The sequence below is a fragment of the Vicugna pacos genome, chromosome 13 (assembly GCF_048564905.1).
Source record: "Vicugna pacos chromosome 13, VicPac4, whole genome shotgun sequence".
NCBI classification, from domain to species: domain Eukaryota; kingdom Metazoa; phylum Chordata; class Mammalia; order Artiodactyla; family Camelidae; genus Vicugna; species Vicugna pacos.
The window spans coordinates 33,563,230-33,582,042 of record NC_132999.1 but is presented as its reverse complement, the minus strand read 5'-3'; the positions used below and the strand labels follow the sequence as shown (position 1 = coordinate 33,582,042).

At 51.8% G+C, this 18,813-nt stretch overlaps 1 protein-coding gene and 1 long non-coding RNA gene across 2 annotated transcripts; one reads left to right on the top strand and one right to left on the bottom strand.

Moving 5' to 3' along the window:
• The first annotated feature begins 317 nt into the window (after positions 1 to 317).
• Positions 318 to 18,813, top strand: CYP4B1 (cytochrome P450 family 4 subfamily B member 1). Its single transcript, XM_072974502.1, has 12 exons — positions 318 to 514; positions 11,268 to 11,409; positions 11,575 to 11,619; positions 12,188 to 12,315; positions 13,096 to 13,220; positions 13,502 to 13,653; positions 13,792 to 13,898; positions 14,681 to 14,871; positions 16,893 to 17,026; positions 17,815 to 17,879; positions 17,984 to 18,066; positions 18,470 to 18,813. The coding sequence occupies exons 1-12, from the start codon at positions 335 to 337 to the stop codon at positions 18,651 to 18,653; spliced, it is 1,536 nt and encodes a 511-aa protein (XP_072830603.1). The 5' UTR covers positions 318 to 334; the 3' UTR covers positions 18,654 to 18,813.
• On the bottom strand, positions 14,240 to 14,725 carry LOC140700654 (uncharacterized). Its single transcript, XR_012079130.1, has 2 exons — positions 14,640 to 14,725; positions 14,240 to 14,520 (listed from the first exon to the last, which is right to left on the bottom strand). It is a non-coding gene; the product is annotated as an uncharacterized lncRNA (long non-coding RNA).

Here is an 18,813-nt window from a genome sequence, read left to right as displayed (position 1 = left end):
GCAATCATTTCAGTATCAAAGTTTGTTAACCCAAGTTTGCACTCCCATGGTTTGTTCCTCGAAGGAACCAAAGAGGGCTACCCATTGCCTAGTTTCTTTGAAGCCCATCGCCTCTTCAATTGAGTTTTGGGAGAAGTCAGCCAGGCTGTCTCCTCTGTTGTCTGTGAATTCGGGGCCTGTTGTCCCTGCCCCGTGGCGCTCAGCCCACAGCCACCTGCTGCTGATTGTAGGGCGTGGCTGGAGCGGGAGCTGGCGGGGTGCCTGGATTCACAGTATAAGGGAACTCGAGGGAAGCAGGAGGCAGGCAGGAACCTGGGTCGCTGTGACTCCAACCATGGTGACTGCTTTGCTCCCCCTGAGCCTTTCCCGCCTGGGTGTGTGGGCTTTTGGACTGATCTTGGTTTTAGGCTTCCTCAAGCTCATTCGTCTGCTGCTACGGAGGCAGATGCTGGCCCGGGCTATAGACAGCTTCCCAGGTCCTCCCACCCACTGGCTTTTCGGGCATGCCCTCGAGGTAAGTGGCCTGGAGGGGGACAGAGGAAGAAAATGGCCTCCTTTCCTTCAGGGAATCCAGCCTAACCCCTGGAGGCTGTGGAGGGAGACTATGCTTGCACAGGGGAATGAGGTCCTGGGATCCGTGGCTTCCATTCAGCTTTCCACTGGATCTCCCCTCACTCCCACCTTCCAAGCTGTCCTCAGGTGGGGATCAGGAGTGGGGAGCACTTTGAATTTGGGGCCCAAGAGGGCCACAGACTCTGTCCCGTCATTCTGAGGTCCAAGGTTAAGACAGAGCTCTGCTAAGTGCTCAGCAATAATCTGGGGAAACCCTGCTAGATAGTCCCATACGACTAGGCAATCTCTTTTAGAGCTTAATCAGCATCCTCTTGTTCCATGTAGTATAAAGATTCCCTTTTTTAGGGCAGAAAATAAAAGTGGAGGCAAAGATGCCTGCTCTCACCTGAAAGACCGCCCAGACCATTTAAACAGTTGGTGACCCCAAAGGCAAGGTTCTCCCTGCCATGACCATAGGGAGCCAGGCATCTTCCTGAGTTCAGATTCTGAATAATCTTCCCAGTTATGTCAGGATGGTGGGGCCACCTTAACACCCATTGTCAGGAACACCTCTTAGCTCCCTACATTCATGGGGATCTAGGCCAGAGGTTTCTGAACATGAGGCAAGAGGCAGCTGCATTGGAATCAGCTGGGAGAAGCAGATTCCTTGAGTCCCAAATCCTGGAGATCCTAATTAACATATTGGAACTAGGAGTCAATTAAAAAACACCCCAGAGTGTTTTGATCTGCAACCAGGTTTGGGAACTCAGGTATAGCTGCCAAAGATTAAGGCTTTGAGAGAGGAATGGTTACTTTTACTACGTCTTGAGTACACTTTTCCCATTTCTAGGGAATTGCCTTTCCTCCATGGGTGACACTGGGGGTGAGCTTTATGTTGGGGTGAGAACTGCCCAGGCTTATTTTCACCCCTACAAATAACTACCCTCCCAGGATGTCCTAGTGACCTACCTGTATCCAGGAGACACCCAGGAAAGGACAGGATGGGTCAGGGAGATGAATCAGGCCCAGATTCTTCTCTTAAAAAGCTTACTTTCTAGAGGGGAAAACAGACACCGGAGCCTTCCCTGCCCCTAGGTTGGTGGGGTGACTAATCAGGATTTGCATCAGCCCCAGGCTTTGTATCTCAGCACTTGTCCCATAAGGGTGGCATCTTCCATTTACTTGTTCATCTTTTCCACTTGACCATGACCCCTGGAGGATGGAGATCTGGTCTGACTCTTCCCTGTCCCCTCAGGGTCCAGCTCAAAGCCTGCACAGAGTAGGTATCACTGGATGAACGAACACTGAACGCTGGAGAGCAGGTCATGGTATAGATTAAGGAGACAGCGACGGAGAAGACAAGTGGAGGGACGAGGAGGTGTTTGGGGAGGCTTTGCTAAGTACAGGGAAGGCTTCCTTCCTGGGAAGGTTGAGGTCTGACCCTAATGTGGGTATGAGAGGCATTTAGGGAGACCTTCAATCCCTTTCCTCTCGTGTACCCCCCACATCTCCTTGCTTCCATCAAAGCTGGGTTTACCCTCAGCTGGTGGGCTTCCCTAGGACAGAGAACTTGCTCCCCCACCCTCATATCAGAGCTAGCTGCCCTCTTTCCCCTAAATGCTCCCGCCACTAGAGAGTGTGTAGAGGATTTGGAACACAGTCAAGCTCTGGCTTCTTGGCTCTAACACAAGTATCTGAAGGGCCTTGGCACCAGGGAGGCCAGGCAAGGGCTGGAGGGGTGGTTGCTCTTGTGTACAGCAAAGGTTTCCTGGGGAACCATGGCAGGTCCTTTATGCCTCTGCATTCCTCCTGGGCTTGGTACCTTTTCTCTTACTTGTCTGACAAATGAAGAAGGTGTGGTAGGGATTATCTTTCCTAATGTAAGGATGAGGAAATTGAGGTTCAGAAAGGGCCAGGCACATGCCTATGTCCATACCGTAGCTCAAGAACTGAGTCAAAGCTGGGCTCAGGACTTGTGCCTTTCCATTCAGGACGTGATCAGTCCATGTAGAGTAACTGCAAGTTTGATTCCAAGGCCAAGTGGTGATGGAAGGAGGAAAGGAAGGAGGAGGACCGGGGGGTGGAAGGAAGGCCCTAGGGGAGAGGAAGAGCTGTCCATCAGGATGAACTTCTCCCTTCTTGGTCTCTAATTATAGTCTGTCCTCTACCTGTCATCCTCCTCAATTCTTAGAATGTGTTGCCTTCAGGCGGGATCACATCTTATTCTTCCAGGTCCCCTTCATTCCACTCTGGGGCGCAGGGAGGACCTTGCACATAGTAAGTGCTCAGCCATATTGTTGGCCTGAGGTTGGGGCCCCCAGGAGGGGCCCACGAATCTGACCTGTGTTGGAGGGGAGAAAGGGAGAAAGCCAACTCCAAGCTCAGGAAAGGTGATGCCCTGAGGCTGTAGTCCTCTTCACTGACCCTGCTCATTGCTGGGGCAGTTCCCTTGACCTTGTAGTAAGGAGCCCTGGTCTGGGGCTCTGGCTCATTTTCACTCAGCAGACATTGATCATGGGCCTTCACTGTGCTTCCCTTTCTTTGTCAGTTATATGGAGAAAAGCATTTTTACCTTGCCGGGTTAGACGAAGATCAAAAGAGTTAAAGTATAGGTACTTTGCAAACTGCTGGGAAGATAGATGTCAGGTGTTAGGCCATTGTAGAGGGATTCGTACTGTGAAACATAAGGAGGCATTCACTTTCTTTATCCTCTTCCTTCCTTCCAAATCAACTCAGTCTTTGGGAGTTAGATAAGTTCCCTCTTTCCCCAAGCAACTAGCATTGTCTGATCAATTACTTCCTCTGCTGAGGCCAGAGGAGGAAGAAACAAGACTAGAGCAGCTGTAGAGGAACCCAGTCTGTGGGAGAGACTGCTCTGGATCCTTGGGCCCAGGGTGAGTCCTAGAAGATCTGGATGTAGCAGCTTGAGGAAGTGTGGAAGGAGGGCAGGAGACACTACCGGTTCAAAGGGAGAGGCTGGAAAGAGCATTGAATATCTAAGAAATGAATTCGCTCAACAGATATTTGTTTTTAGGTCTAATATATGCTTGTGTTAGTAGCTCTGTGCTTCTGGAGGGGTGAGAGAGAGGGAGCTGGGAGTGGGTAGCGGTGGTCACATGGGATCTTGCAGGCTAAGTCAACAGGCTTTACTTGGTTCTGAGTGTAATGGGGGACCATGGAGGGGATTCACTCAAGGGCATGGCAGGCTCAGATTTGTGTGGTAGAAAGATCACTTTGGCATTGGGGCAAAAGACTAGATTGGCAGAGACTAGTAGGAGGCAGGGAGAGCAGGTGGAGATCAAGGCCACAGTCTAGGCAGATGTTGATGGAGTGAGCTGGTGGGATGTAGAGCAGTGGGAGGCAGAGCAGGCTGTCTTGGAGTCGTGGGTGGTGGGGGAGGGAGGCATTAAGGCCTCCACTGTAGCCAGATGTGACGATGTCAATGAAGCCCCCTTCATGCACTAGGAAAAGGGGGCACAGGACTGCCCTGGGAGCTTTGTTAGGCTGTGGCATCGACATAGCTGGCTCACAGCGGAATCTGGCAAAGTCATCTAAAGGGATAAAGGACTCCTTGAACCACAAGACTGAGTTGTAACTAGGAGGAATGAGTTTTTATGTCTAAGTGTAAACAGGCAGGGATCTGAGACCCAGGAAGAGGAGGCTTAGGGGCTCTGACAGACAGCACCTGTCAGTGTCTGGATTCTGGACTCGCAGTGTTTCCTGGCAGGACCTTCCCTTCCCACCCCCTGCCCCTGGCCTGCCCACCACCTGCCAGAACTGCTACATTTGGCTCTCTTAGTTCTGGTTTGCTGATTCCGATGTAAGTCACTTGGTCGTTGTGCAGGGTAGAGGGTCAGCCTCCCCAGGGCACCTCACTTAGTATCACTATGAATCGTGTGGAAAACACCATTCCTTGTTTCTGGCTGTTATCAGCAAGGATGGTGGTTCTATTCCTAGGTATAGGCGGATGGGCAGATTTAGGGGGCAGACATGCTGTGTTCACTTTTGGAAAGGCTGGGTCTGAAGGGCCTGGAAGATGTCATGCAGAGATGTCCAGGGGGTGGCTGGTCTGGAGCTCAGGGTAAAGGTCAGCTGGGACGTGCTGTCAATTTAGGAACCAGTGTCAGGTAGATGGTAAAGGAAACCATGGGAGAGGGTGAGAGCTTACAGGGAGGAGGTGCCACATGGGAGGAGGCCAAGGGCCAGATTGTGGGGAGCCGCAGTCTTTGATTAACAAATGATGAGTGAGGAGCAGCTGAGAGGGGCCATCAGGAGAAGTGGGAGGACATCCAGGAGAGAGTTCAAAAAACAGGGGGAAGTCGACCCTGTCCCTGCAGCTGCCAGAACTTCCTAGAGTTATCACTGTCTGGGACTGTGTGACTGATGTGTTTGACTCTTGTTAATTTCCTTTCTTTCCGTTTGGAATGTAAGTTTGAGGAAGGCAGGGCTCTGTCTTATTCACACTGTGTCCCCAGGAACTAGCACCATGCCTGGCACTTAGAGTCATTGCTTCATGCCCGTTGGTTGACTGCATGACCCAGCTCAGTGCAGCAAAGCGCAGGGTGAAGACCAATGTTGGCAAACCCTCGGACTCTCGGGCACTTCTTGGGCCCATGGCCTCCTGTCTTCTTAGGTGTTTGGATGTTTCCCTGGGCTCTTCTGCAACCTGGTTATTCCTGGAGCTGTAGTTCATCTTTTGTGTAGAAGACAAGGAGGTGTTCAGGGGGCAAAACCTGGCCTCTGGAACAGAAAGACTTGGGCGTGAAAGTCGTATGACCTTGGGCAAGGCCCACCATACTTCCTAGCCAATACGTGGTGGCTAGAAGAGTCGTGGTGACCCATGTCATTCTCACCCAAAGTTTCTCTGCTCCTTCTTTGAGCCAGGAGTTCCTTCTGGGTGTTGTGTGTTTCACCTGTGTTCACATATACCTGTGTAGTAGTACACTGGTCCCTGAAAGGAAAGAATGAGGATGAAATCACCTATTTGTCACTAGAGTTGGGGGAAAATCATTTGGGACATTACACATAGATACCTTTCCTCCGAGGCTCCCCATGGCTCTCTGCTCAACATCATGGTTGAATCTCTAAATAGTTTGTGTAGATTGAGCCCATTTTTCCCCCACTGATTTTTATAGTTCTTTCAGAGATGCCCCACCTTCACAACTTTAGTTGGGTCTTCTCAGCAGGCACTCCTAACCCTTTAGCTTTGAACACACAGCTTTGCTGTCCTTGATACTGGCTAGGGCTCATGCACATGCTGAGTGCTAACCAATTTGGTGTGTGTTGGGGCAGTGCCCATAGGGTGGGAGAGGCTGAGACTAGGGCACCCACAAGCACATAGGGACGGCCATCCTGGAGGAGAGCAGACCCAGGAGGATCTGGCCCCCAGCTCCCAGTGGTCAGTGGTAGCCTGTGTGGCCTCAGGGAGTGGAGCAGGGATCCATGGGGAAGGCCATGGGCAGACAGCTTTCAGTGAGGTGACTAAGAAGTCCTTAAGGAATTGAGACAGTCCAAAGACGGTTTGGCTGTTTTGAAAAGTAGTATGTTTCTTGTCACTAGAGATGCTTGAGCTCTCAGGGCAGGGACTCACACATGGTGAAGGAGCTGGCCAGGCAACTCTGGGTCCTGGGAATTGGAGATTAGCATGACCTGGCCTCAAGGGAGCTCCAAAATGCTGAGGAAGAGGAAAGCCCTTCCCTCTCCCCTCCCTAACATGTTGTTCTTCTATCCCCATTTTGTAGGCAGCTTTATGTTTTCTCAACCACCCCTGCCCAGCCCCACGCTGCTGCCTGCTGTGAGAGCTGTGGCTGCAGCAGATGGGCTAAGCTCCATTCACCCATGGAGCTTCAGTTCACCGGGCTGATGGCTTGGGCAGGCTTGTTAACCGGGGCGGCAGCACAAAGTGCCTCAGTCAGGATCCCAGTCTGTCCGTTTCACTCCAGATGGTTCTCTTTGGTCTGTGGGGTGCACTGTTCCCACCTGTAAGTGGGGGCTGTGGGTGATGAGGTGATACTGAAATCCCTTTCAGGTCTGTTCCTAGGAGCAAAACTTCTCCGATTCTGGGGGAGCAGAGAAGAGAGTGCTGCCTGTGCTTGCTCTTCCTACCCCCTTCCGTTTATTCCTGGTGAGGCTGACACAAGGTGTGAATGTGAGGATGAGGGCTTGTGGCTGTGGGACCAGGATAAGGGAATTATTTCCACAACTTGCTCCTTCCCTGCTTCCTTCCTTCTGGAGAAAAACAAGCTGTCCCAGACCTCAGAGCCCTGTAGGTGTCCCAGCTTGGGTAATCTGAGGACGGATTTGAGGCATCCAGTTGTGTAACCCAGAGAAGCCAGCCAGACATCCATGTGACCCCCCCAACCCACGCCAGAGAGAGAATGCCCCAGTCCTTTTGATGGGCTGCAGCTCCACTGGTGAGGCTGGGTGCTGAGAGCTATCCTCACGCCTACCAGGTTCCTGGGGTGATCCAGGGCATGCAGGAGAAGGCTGGGCATGGGGAGGCCGGCAGCTCAAGCTGTGAATGTGTTAGCAAGAGATCAGGGTCTCCTGTCAGAGGTGGAAATGTTGCAGGGGGGCATGTTCATGGCTGATGAGAAGGCGGGTGGGGACTCAGATGAACCAGAGCAGCCAGGGGTTCCTTCCCACCCTGAGATCCTGTGAGTCTGGATTCTCGGTGACTTAAGCTTTTCCCCACAGCCTGTCAGTGAGGCTCCCTGGACCAGGGAGGGATGGAGAGAAGGGGAACAACCATGGTGATCAGAAAGTTGGTAAGGAAATCCCAGGAAGACACATGGAAAAATAAGAGAAATGCAGGGGGAAGGGGACTCTTCCATGGACACTAACCAGGAAGGAGGCAGGAAAGGAGTCAGGGTTGCCAGAAAGAAGTTCCTTTTTACCTATGAGTGGAGACGATGCTGAGCAATTGTAAGCATCTGGACATTGTGTTCACAAAGGCAGTGAAAATTCTTGATGTTGAACTCAAGATAATGAGTTCAGAGTCAACAAGGGAGGGGCTCTCTGGAGAGATTATAATGGATTCTACAGCCTGGAAGGGGAGGAACCCCGGAGAAGGTAGAGAAGGGTGGCTGGAGACCAAAGAAGCCAGGTCCAGTCCCCAGGGCCCTTGGGGGAAGTGACTTGGGTCAGATGAGGATACCTGGGGGCTACATTTTCACATGCCCTGTGTCCTTCTTCAAAGCTGTTTCCTGGAAGATACCACACAGATTCCTTGAGTGGCTACGAAAGGGAATTTTATGGGGAGTGAAAGCAGGGACAGTTCTTGCACAGACCTCATCGTGAATGGCACACCTAGGATGGTGCAGTGCACAGCATGTGCAGCTGAACACAGCAACCTCGAGAGGCTTCAGTGTGCGGAAGAGAGGGTGGGGCTCCAACCAGGGTCAGAGCACTGCTAACTACAAACAATGGGCAAGTCAGTTCACATCTCTGAGCCTCAGTTTTTTCATCTGTAGAAAGAGAGTAATTGTCTGCTCTGTATCAGACACAGGAGGCAATCTAGGAATTCACTCACACGTACCTGAGTAGAGGAGATATTCAGTTCACATCTGTTTCCTTCTATTCTCCATGTCAAGAGAAAAAAATATAGAAACGAGCAGTGAATCTGGACATTGGCCAGAGCCGGCAGGCTAGGGCTCACTGGGAAAAACAAAAAGAAATCTGCAGTGTTGTTTACCACACAGGGAGTGCTGGTGGTGACCTTTCTTTGACTCCGCAGATTGAGCGAGCCCTTTGGCTGGTTCCTCATGGGACTGTCGCTGGCCAGCATCTAGATTAGCCAGATGCTTTGTATGTTTTTCCCCTCCTTTTGTGTCTTCCTTCTTTGTCATGTCCTTTATTCATTCCATTCATTCAGCACATGGTTTATCAAGCACATGCTGTGTCCCCCTGCTGAGCTCTGTGGTGACCTGGGGATGCCACACATGTGATCTGTGCACTTGGGAAACTCACAGCCCAGAAGTGGAGTTGGGGGTCTTGGGTGTGAACCCCAGCTCCATTGCGAACTAGCCGTGTGACTGAGCTTCTGGTCCTCACCTGTGAAGTGGGAATTATGACGATAGTGCCTATCTTATAGAATTTTCTGAGGGTTCAATGAGAGAATTTGTGTAGCAGGATTAGCTCAGTGTCTGGACACATCAGATGCTCAGTGAACGTCAATGTTAGTTTCATTAATTTTTTTTTTGTCATGGATAGAAATGTGGGTAAGGTTCTAACAGTGCCAGAGAGGCCCAGAAGAGGCAGAGATGTCTGTTGGTAGAAGGTTAGAGAAATTCCTGGAGAAGGGTGTTCAGGCTTGGTGTTGAGGAACAAGCAGAATGTCCACAGGCGTTTTGGAGTACAGGGTAGCTTAGGAGCAAGGAATGGTATAAGCAAAAGCACAGAGGTGATGCCACAACCCAGAAGGCTGTCTTACTTTTAAACATTCAGACTCACTAGGCTACCAGAGGCACAGTTAACATCTACTCCAAGGATATGGGCAGATGGCCAGCAAGGCAGTGTCAGACATCCCTCACAACATCCACACAGACATCAGTGATCCACCTGCTCCTCAGGGGCTGGCCAGGAACAAGATGGGATTCCCATCATGAGTGTGGGTCCACCTTGTTTTAGAATCCCCCAGTCCTACAGAATCCCCATATTCACTAACAGTCCCAGGGTCCCTACAAGGGTCATGCACATTACAAGATTCACCACAATCAGGGAAGCCCAAGGTGTGGTGTCCCCCTCAGATGTTCACGGTTCTTCCCAGTCCAGATGTTATTTACCAACCAGGGTTCATTTTGGCCATAGCCACATTGCCTGGCAACAGAACTGACATTCTACCATTGTCAAATTTTCCAGGGGAACAGAGTTGGAGAGTGTAACCCAAGGTCAGTTCCCATATGACAGGGGACAAGGTTTAGCTTTACTCACAGGTGGAAGTATCTCAGGGCATGTTCAGAGCACATTCTTTAGTGCAATTTGTGAGCATTTTGAAGGAAGATGTGGCAGGAGATGCAGGGACAAGGTTTGGAGGAAGAAGTCAGGGACAGTAGGCTTGAAGGGGAGGAGACTTCTAGTTGAGAGCTTACCTTATGCAGAATCCAATGCTAGGTCCTTAAAGACATTATGTCAGTTAAGGGCCTTGAATGCCACACATGACCTAAACTAATATTACACGCACTCCGCATGATCTCATTAACATCACAGTGTCCCAGGAGGTAGGTATTATCACCTCTACTTTACAAATGAGGAGAGGAAGATTCAGAGAACCTAAAAGTTCACCATCTGAAAAATGGGGGAGATCAATATTCAAACCCAGGCTTGTCCAGCTCCAAAGATTGTGGGCCACGGGTCAGCTTTCTTTGGTTCACAGCCCAGCTCCCTTACAAGCTGTGAGTCCCTGGGAAACAACTTCAGGTCTCTGTACCTGAGGCTCCTCTTCTGAAAAATAAGACCTCATAGAGTTGTAAGGATTTGATGGGTCAAGATGTAAGATGCTTAGAAGACGGCCTGGCACACAGAGGGTGCTTAATGACGACTAGCTCTTTCTATACCTCCCCAAACTGGAGCTCAGATTTTATTCTGAGGCCCATGGGCAGGCCACTGAAGGGTTTTAAGTGTATCTCTGAAACACTCTCTCCAGATAGGGAAAAATGGATAAATATGTAATGTTACATCCCCACACTGGCATACTAGGCAGTTGTTAAAAATACTGAGGCACTAGTTAAAGGCACTAGTTTGAAAGGAAGGACAAGATACATTAAATGAAAAGAGGCAGGTTTTGGAAAAATATTTATCATATACTCTATCTACACAAAACACCTCTGGATGAGTAGATGTGGCCAGAAAAACCTCCAAAGAGCACACACTACCCTCTGGATGGTCTCTCCAACCTCCTCTCAGGCCACTGTCCACCACGTGGCCGCTCCTGGGAGACACCAGGCTTTTTACTACTCAAGAAACTCTGTACTTGCTGTTTCCACTGACTGGAAGGCTCTTCCCTTTACTCTTCCCTTACTCTTTATCCGCTCCTGACCATCCTTCCACTTTGACCTGGAATGTCCTCTCCAACAAGAGGTCATCCTGGACCCCTCTGTCTAAGCAGGTCCTCCCTGTCGGTCTCTCTCACAGGACTGTGATTATTTCCTGCTTAGTGCTTACTCACTACTGTCCGTAGTTATTTTACTTTGCTGTTCACCTATTTATCATCAGTCTTCCCCTCACAGAATGAAAGGGCCGGACCATGGTTATCTCATTCCCTTGAGACATCTAGACAGTGCCGTGCACACAGTAGGTCCTTAATAGAAATGTGTTGCATGACTTAACAGGGGTGGAATTGAGGTGGCTTCTCTAGTGCACAACAAGCTGGTACTACCTTTCTAATGAAAACCTTTAATTCTGAAAAGAAATGTTCCAGCTGCAGCCTTTGTGGGTTGGTGTCAGGTACCAGATGGAAGTTGGTTGGCCAGTGTGGGGCTGCTGAGCTGACTCAGGTGCAATAAGAGGATGGCTTGGACTTAGAGCAGTGGCTATGGGGCTGGAGAGGGGACTGAGCCCAGAGATGTGTAGGACGGGGTGTCTGGCTGGGAGGGGGGTGCAGGAGGAGGCAGGGACACTCCTTCCTGGGCAGCCCTCTGTCTTCCCTACCCAGGGACATAGGGCCTGGCTGGTGACACTGTTTTCTTGAGTGGCCTGGCCTTCTGTTGTCATTTCAGATCCAGCAGACGGGGAGCCTGGACAAGGTGGTGTCCTGGACCCACCAGTTCCCCTACGCCCACCAACTCTGGGTGGGACCGTTCCTTGGCTTCCTGAACATCTACGAGCCTGACTATGCCAAAGCAGTGTACGGCCGTGGAGGTGAAGGCTCCCGGGAGAGGGTGGGGCTTCCTGAGAGCAAAGGATTCAGGGCATTGTGTAGGGAGGTTAAGTCTGGGCAGTTTAGGTCTCCACCCTCTTTATCACTAAGACTCCTCTGGGAATCCTTCAGTCTCCTCTTGATCTGAACTTCTCTTTCTCCTGCAGACCCTAAGGCCCCGGATGTGTACGACTTCTTCCTCCAGTGGATTGGTGAGTGGGCACTTGCCTCCCTGTCCTTGGTGCTGGGTGAGCAGGATCCTTCCCTGCTCCATCTCTCCCTGCCCAGTCCCCATGCAGATAGTTATTCCATTCACTGGACCACCTGGCCCCCAACTGCACATTCTAATCTCAGCTGCTCAGTGGAAGATAGGGGTGGGGGGTGCTCCGGGCTCCTGGGGAGGTGAGGCTCTGCCACCTTCTCCTGTTAGGGGTGTCTTCTTCCCTGGTCAGGCAGAGCAGAGGCTCTGGACATTGTGTCAGAGTGAGAAACAGCTTTCTGGAGGAGATGGCACTTGAGGTGATCCCAGGAGATTTTATTGGTGGTGCTAACTAGGACAAGGGCCTGAGGAAAGGAGTGGTGGTAAGACGGAGGCTCGTGTCACCAGAGGCTGTGAGGATGGGTGGCTGGAAGGCAGAGCTGGGTCATGTTGTTACGAGGCTGGGCAGGTAGGATAGTGGTGGGATTGGGTGGGGCAGCGTGTGCTTGGCTCCAGGCTGCCAGGGGTGGGGCAAGACTATGTGAACTGACTGGCTCCTCTCTCTCCCACCCCTTCCCCAGGGAAAGGCTTGCTGGTCCTCCACGGGCCCAAGTGGTATCAGCACCGCAAGCTGCTCACTCCTGGCTTCCACTATGATGTGCTGAAGCCCTATGTGGCCCTGTTCGCTGAGTCCACACACGTCATGCTGGTGAGCTCCCTGTGCTGTGCTGCAGGGCCAGCCCCTCCCCACCCCCAATTTTCCCTGGGGGAGGGCAGTGAGGAGAATTGTTGAGGCCCTGAGGCCCGGATCTGCCAGCAGCCTTGCTCTGCCTGATACCTGCTGCATGCTGGGGGCTGACGAGGGGCTGAGGCTCCAAGTGGCCAGAGAGCCCTGGCTCTAGTCTCCACTAAGAGACCCAGTCCTCCCTCTTCCCAGATCGAAGGGCTTCTGTGAGACTCCAATAAATCTCTTACTGTAGCAAATCTGAGGGCAGCCTCTATTAGAGAATATTAGGAAGATCTGTCATATCTAAAGGGATTCTCCTCATTCTTAGCTTAGCACAACTGCCTAAAATAGCATCATCAGCAACTCATCTCTAAAAAGGATGCTGGGGCCAGGGGTCAGGCTCAGAGTCTCAGGGCTGGATAATCTCCAGAGGCTACCCAGGCCAGCGTTCCCCCTTGCAGGAAACTTCTCCCCAGCATCACCGCGGGCCTGACTCACAGACTGTGCAGGGGAGCGCAGCACTCCTCGGCCCTCCTCTTCCTGGGGGAAAGCGTCCGTGTGGGCTGTGTGAGGCCTGCCTTCTGGTTCTGCCCTCGGACCCTGAGGCCCTTTCCCACACCGCCACCCCATTCCAGCAGGATGGAAGCCACCCCAGAGACGAGGGGTGCAGACGAGGGAGGGAGGACAGGCTGTGGGTCCTCTCCCCATGCACCCAGCCCAGCTGCCCCACCCCCCATATTACCTTCCATCTCTGGGCTCCAGGACAAGTGGGAAGAAAAGGCTCTCAAGAATAAGAGCTTTGACATCTTCAGCGATGTGGGCCACATGGCGCTGGACTCACTCATGAAGTGCACCTTTGGCAAAGGGAACATCGGCCTGAGCCACAGGTCAGGGGGCCCTTATGGCTGACTGCGGTCTCTACCCAGGCCAGCTCGAAGGGGAGAGGTGGCAGGACTCTAGGCCCCTGGTCTGAGAGGAGATAAGGTCCTACCCTGGGGAGCCCCACTCAGATGGAGCCAGGCCTTTTCCATGGCTTTAGTGGGAGGCTTAAATGGCATGGAGAGTTCGGGCAGAAAGTACTGTGGTTGAGGCTGGACTCTGAAACAGAGCCACTCCGGGATCTGCCGTGGATCAGTGTCCGAGCATTCCTCCTCCCTCTGCTGTGCAGTGACAATAGATATTACCTGGCGGTGAGCGATCTCACTCTGCTGATGCAGCAGCGCATCGATTCCTTCCAGTACCATAACGACTTCATCTACTGGCTCACCCCGCACGGCCGCAGGTTCCTGCGGGCCTGCCAGGTGGCTCACGACCACACAGGTAGGCTTTTCCTGCACAGCCCGCACACAGGAAGCCAAGGTTCTGGTCCCTGGGGGGCCCCTCCCATCACAGGCTCTCAATTCCCCGTCAGACAGAGGGTGGGTCCCCAGGCAGTGACATCCTGTGCTCCTGGCCTAGACCAGGTCATCAGGGAACGGAAGGCAGCCCTGCAGGATGAGAAAGAGTGGAAGAAGATACAGAACCGGAGGCACCTGGACTTCCTGGACATCCTCCTGGGGGCTCGGGTGAGTGCAGTGTTGCCCACTCCTACCTGAGGACTGCCCAAGAGGTCTTCAGACCATCCTTCTGGGACAGGGCTCACCAAACAGCAGCAGGGGCTGTTAAGCACTTTCTTCCTCTTTTCCCTAGCAAATATGACCTGTTCCTTGTCCCATGATACCTGTCAGCAAAGGCTCACAGGTGGGAAGGTGCAGGGTGTGGCTGGCTCTGGCACTGGAGAGAGATGTAGTAGCAGGGAGGCGGGGTCAGATGCCAGAAGGACGGAAGACCAATTCAGGCTTCTGAAATGCTGAAGAAACTTAGCACCTTAGGATCTTAGTTATACATTTACTCATTCATTCATTCATTCACTTATTCAGTTGGTCCTTTACTCACTCCACAAACTCATTGAGCCCTACCCTGGGTTAGTTCCCAACGCAGAAGATGAGAAAGCCCTGGCCCTGCCTTCTGGATGCTCACAGTCTAGTAGAGGAGGCAGGAGGTGGACATTGACAAAGATCTCTTCCCCCTCCAGGTGGCATTCTGTGTGTCAAATGAGCAGGGCTTACAGGGCTGGGTAAAGTCATAGGTCACTTGGCCACAAGGATCAAAGAAGGCTTCCTGGAGTAGGAGGCATCCAGGCTGGGCCTGAGAGAACAAATAAGAATCTGGGGGAAGATCCTGACCCCAGTCTGAAAAGAAGCTTTCCCTCCCTCCCTCGGACCTTCATTTGACAACTACCATTATGAGTCCTTGCTGGTACCTACCTCAGATGCCTTGGGCTGTCCCATTGTGCCTCCCGACCCAGGATGAAGATGGGATCAAACTGTCAGATGCAGACCTCCGGGCCGAGGTGGACACATTCATGTTTGAAGGCCATGACACCACCACCAGTGGCATCTCCTGGATTCTCTACTGCATGGCTCGGTACCCCGACCACCAGCATCGTTGTCGGGAGGAGATCCGTGAGATTCTTGGGGACCGAGACTCCATCCAGTGGTGAGTGAGGCTGTAGGTGAGCCCAGTCTGTCCTGCTCCCCAAAGACAGGGCAGGGCTGTGCTTATGATGTCTGGTGTCATCTGTGACGACACAGGGCCATCCTAGAAACTAGGTGAGGGCAGAGGCCCTTGTCCTTTTCTCTCCAATGCTGTAGCTTTTAGGGGAGCTGTGTGTTGACACACCCCTGAGCCCAGTCTCCCACAACGGATCCTTTTCAGATGTGAGTCATGTAGAGAAGGCTGATTTCTCGTGTGCTGACTTCCTCTGATGGCAGAACCTGACTACCTTTCTGGGTTCCTGGATAGAGCAGGGAGCGTTGGGAGAGAAAGATTTGGAAACTGGGGATGAACAGAGCTAGGGTAGCCCGGGGAGTTGATTCCCTCCCACATAGTCTTTGGATGGCCGTGTGCAGCCTCGAGACTCCTCTGATGAAGAAGAAAAGGCTGTTTCCCAAACTCCATCACTTAAAAATTTTTGATCGTTTTTGTTTCTTGGTTCAAATGTGAACTCATTAACATGACACTGATTGAGGCTAACCTCTCTCTGCAGAATGACCTTTGGCAGTCTCCCACAGGCTCCTCTCCCACCCTCATGCCTTCTCTTCCTGCCTTCTCCCCTCAAGGCTTCGGGTCCTGTCAGCTGTTTCTCTGGGCTCCTGTGCTACTTCCAGCCCGGGGTTAGGGTGCACACAGCAGGGGCACAGAAAATGCTCAGTTGAGGGGACAAACTCTATTTTTTATTGAAGTATAGTTGCTGTACAAAATTATATAAGTTACAAGTGTACAACATAGTGACTCACAATTTTTAAAGATTATACTCCATTTATAGTTATTATAAAACATTGGCTAAATCCCTGTGTTGTGCAATATATCCTTGTAGCTTATTTTATACCTAACAGTTTATACCTCTTAACGCGGGGAGAAATTTTAGATTTTCTGAGGGAGACTGACCTATAATTCCAGAATCTGGAATTTGAAGGATGTGGTTTTATTGGTTGGACGTTGGAAACCTCCTAGGGTGTCCGACCATGTGCCAGGTGCTGTTAGGGGTGTGGGTGAGGTGAGGAGGGTGAGGTGAGGAGAGGGAGGAGCCAAGTTGTTGGCCTCAGGGAATTTTTAGAAAAGCAAACTGACATAACCAGATATCTAGAGAAAACCACAGAATGGGGTAAGATTGAGTGGCCTCATGTCAAGGGCAGAGGAATCAAAAGGGCCGAGGCTTGAGCTGGCTTTCTAAGGGGGCTGGAAGCTCAGATCAGCAAAGGGAGAGCTGTGAACTCCACTTTGAGTGACAATGTGAACACTGCCCAGGAGCAGGGAGTTGAAACATTTATTGATTTTATCTCCGCTTCTTTCCATCTTGAACTTGAAGCAACTTAAAGGATACTTATGCAATAAAATATAGAAAAAATGAGGATGGGGGAAACCCTAGAGTTTAGGGCTCTGCAACAAGGTGTTGCACAGTAGTTATAGTTGGGCTGCTTTGGGGTCTGAGCTTCCTAGCGGCAAAATGGAGAAGATACAATAACTTCAGGAGGCATCATTCAGACAGACGACGATGCTGATACAGATACATTTCCACCCCACAACCCCGCCCAAGCTTGTCACTGTTTATGCATTTATTACTTCATTCGACCACTGTCTATCAGCCCCTGTTCCTTTCCATTCCCGCTCCGCAGGGGAAATCAAGCAGAACCTAAAGATCTATCCCTTGTGGGGTTTCTGGGGGGCCCTGAGAGACCCAGAAGTGACCTTGATGGCCAGCTGCACATACACCTTCAAGGTCATGTGCTTTCCCTTCCCAGCAGTGAAGATGAGGGAGGGGTGGAGAAAAGCAGAGCCAGAACCCCTGGGTTTGAGTGGCCACCCCACGTCCAGTCTGGCCTGGACACTGGGAGCTTGCACATCCCTCTGAGTCTCGGGTGTGTGGTGGTGGTGAAGCGGGTGTCGGGGCTGGGCCTGCCCTCCCGCAGGACCCTGTTGCTCCCCATCCCAGAAAGGCCTGGTTGTGTCGCCGGCAGGGATGATCTGGGGAAGATGACATACCTGACCATGTTCATGAAGGAGACCTTCCGCCTCTACCCGCCTGTGCCGCAGGTGTACCGTCAGCTCAGCAAGCCTGTCAACTTTGTGGATGGCCGCTCTCTCCCCGCAGGTGGGATTGGGTGGATCTGGGGGTGGAACTGGAGTCCTTGTGGATGCTCTCTGTACTTTTGCATTGGTGGGGAGAAGCCCAGGCTCTGCATTTGGCCTGTGTCCGTATCCTAGCACCACAGTGTGTGGGTGAATCCCTCTACCTCTAAGTCTCTGCTCTCTCTTCTGTCAAAGGAGGGTGAGAAGTGCTCCTGCCTTACAGGGTTGCTGTCGGGATTAAAGAGACAACATTCATCAGGGCTGTCATGTACCATTCTGAAGGTTGTGCCCTGAACAACTTCAGGAGGCATCATTCCATTCGACTATGATGCTGTGCAGTGTACAACCTGTACAACTGTATGTGGTAGCTTTGTCAGGAGTGTTTAACTCTGGATCTGGCACATAGTAAGCACCCAACGAGTGGTAGCTGTTACTACTGCTAGCATAACATCGTGAATAAAGACGTCTCTTGAGAGTCAGTTACTGGAAAATACAAAGTATGTAATAGTCTTTGCCTGTCCTTCCTCGTGGTGGATGGATTCAGCTCTCCTTTTTTTTTTTTTTCCTTTCTTTCCATTTTATAGATGTCTGTGTTGGGTGCTGTGCCCAGTGCTGGGTCTATGAGAAGTGGGTGTGAGATGATCAAAAGCACTTCGCTGTGTTGAGAGTGGTGATGAACTTTGTCACTGGCAGTGCTCAGGCAGGGGCTTGGACTGAGTTAGGGGGACACTGGAGGATTCTTGCTCTGTTAGGAGGCTGGCCTGGCTGTCCCAAGACCATCTGGTCACCAGACCTCTGCTCTGTCCACAGGCAGCCTGATCTCTCTGCACATCTATGCCCTCCATAGGAACAGTACAGTGTGGCCCGACCCTGAGGTATGCCATCCCAGGGCCCAGAGGTCAGATGGGGTGGGTGGCTGTGGGGTGAGCACCACCAGCCCTGGACTTGGCAGGTATTTAAGCAAGGCTTGTCCCCTCAGGTCTTCGACCCCCTGCGCTTTTCTCCTGAGAATATAGCTGGACGCCACCCCTTTGCCTTCATTCCCTTCTCTGCTGGGCCCAGGTAAGGAGAGCCCGACATCCCCGGTCCTCTGGACCAGGGAGGTGAGGATGAAGGATGTTGTGGGGGAGGCATAATGAGGGGGACCTTGTGGGGTGTGTGGTGATCCTGATGTAGGGGAAGTTCTAGGGACCTTCTCCTTGCCATTAGCACATTCATGTCCCTGGCCAGTGGGGTGGGTGAGTCATTCCAAGACAGACCCCTAAGCCACAGCTCACAATGTGAGTCTACCTGGTTTGGGACCCTCACCATGCTCCCAAGATCTGTTTCCTAAGCCCAGGCCAATCTCAATCAGTCAATTATTCATCCAAAAATAGTTATTGATTTCTGTTGGCTTTTGAGAGCATGGGATTTCATTACTCTAGGCACCCCACAGCCTGATGTCATTTTGTGTTGCTCACCGCAGGAACTGCATTGGGCAGCAATTTGCCATGAACGAGATGAAGGTGGTCACGGCCCTCTGCTTGCTCCGTTTTGAATTTGCCCTGGACCCCTCAAAGGTGCCCATCAAGCTGCCCCAGCTAGTCCTGCGTTCCAAGAATGGTATTTACCTCCACCTGAAGCCGCTGCGCCCGGGCTCTGGGAAGTAGCTCTGCAGAGAGTAGGGCCCCAGACTGCCCAGGCTGGAACTTCTCCCTGGGCCCTACCCTCTCCAAGCTGGGTTGTAGAGTAACTGTGCTCCCCTGTCTTCCCCAGGCTTGCAGATTAGTAGGGGAGTGCCATGAAAACATGTGTGTCTGTACATGCTTA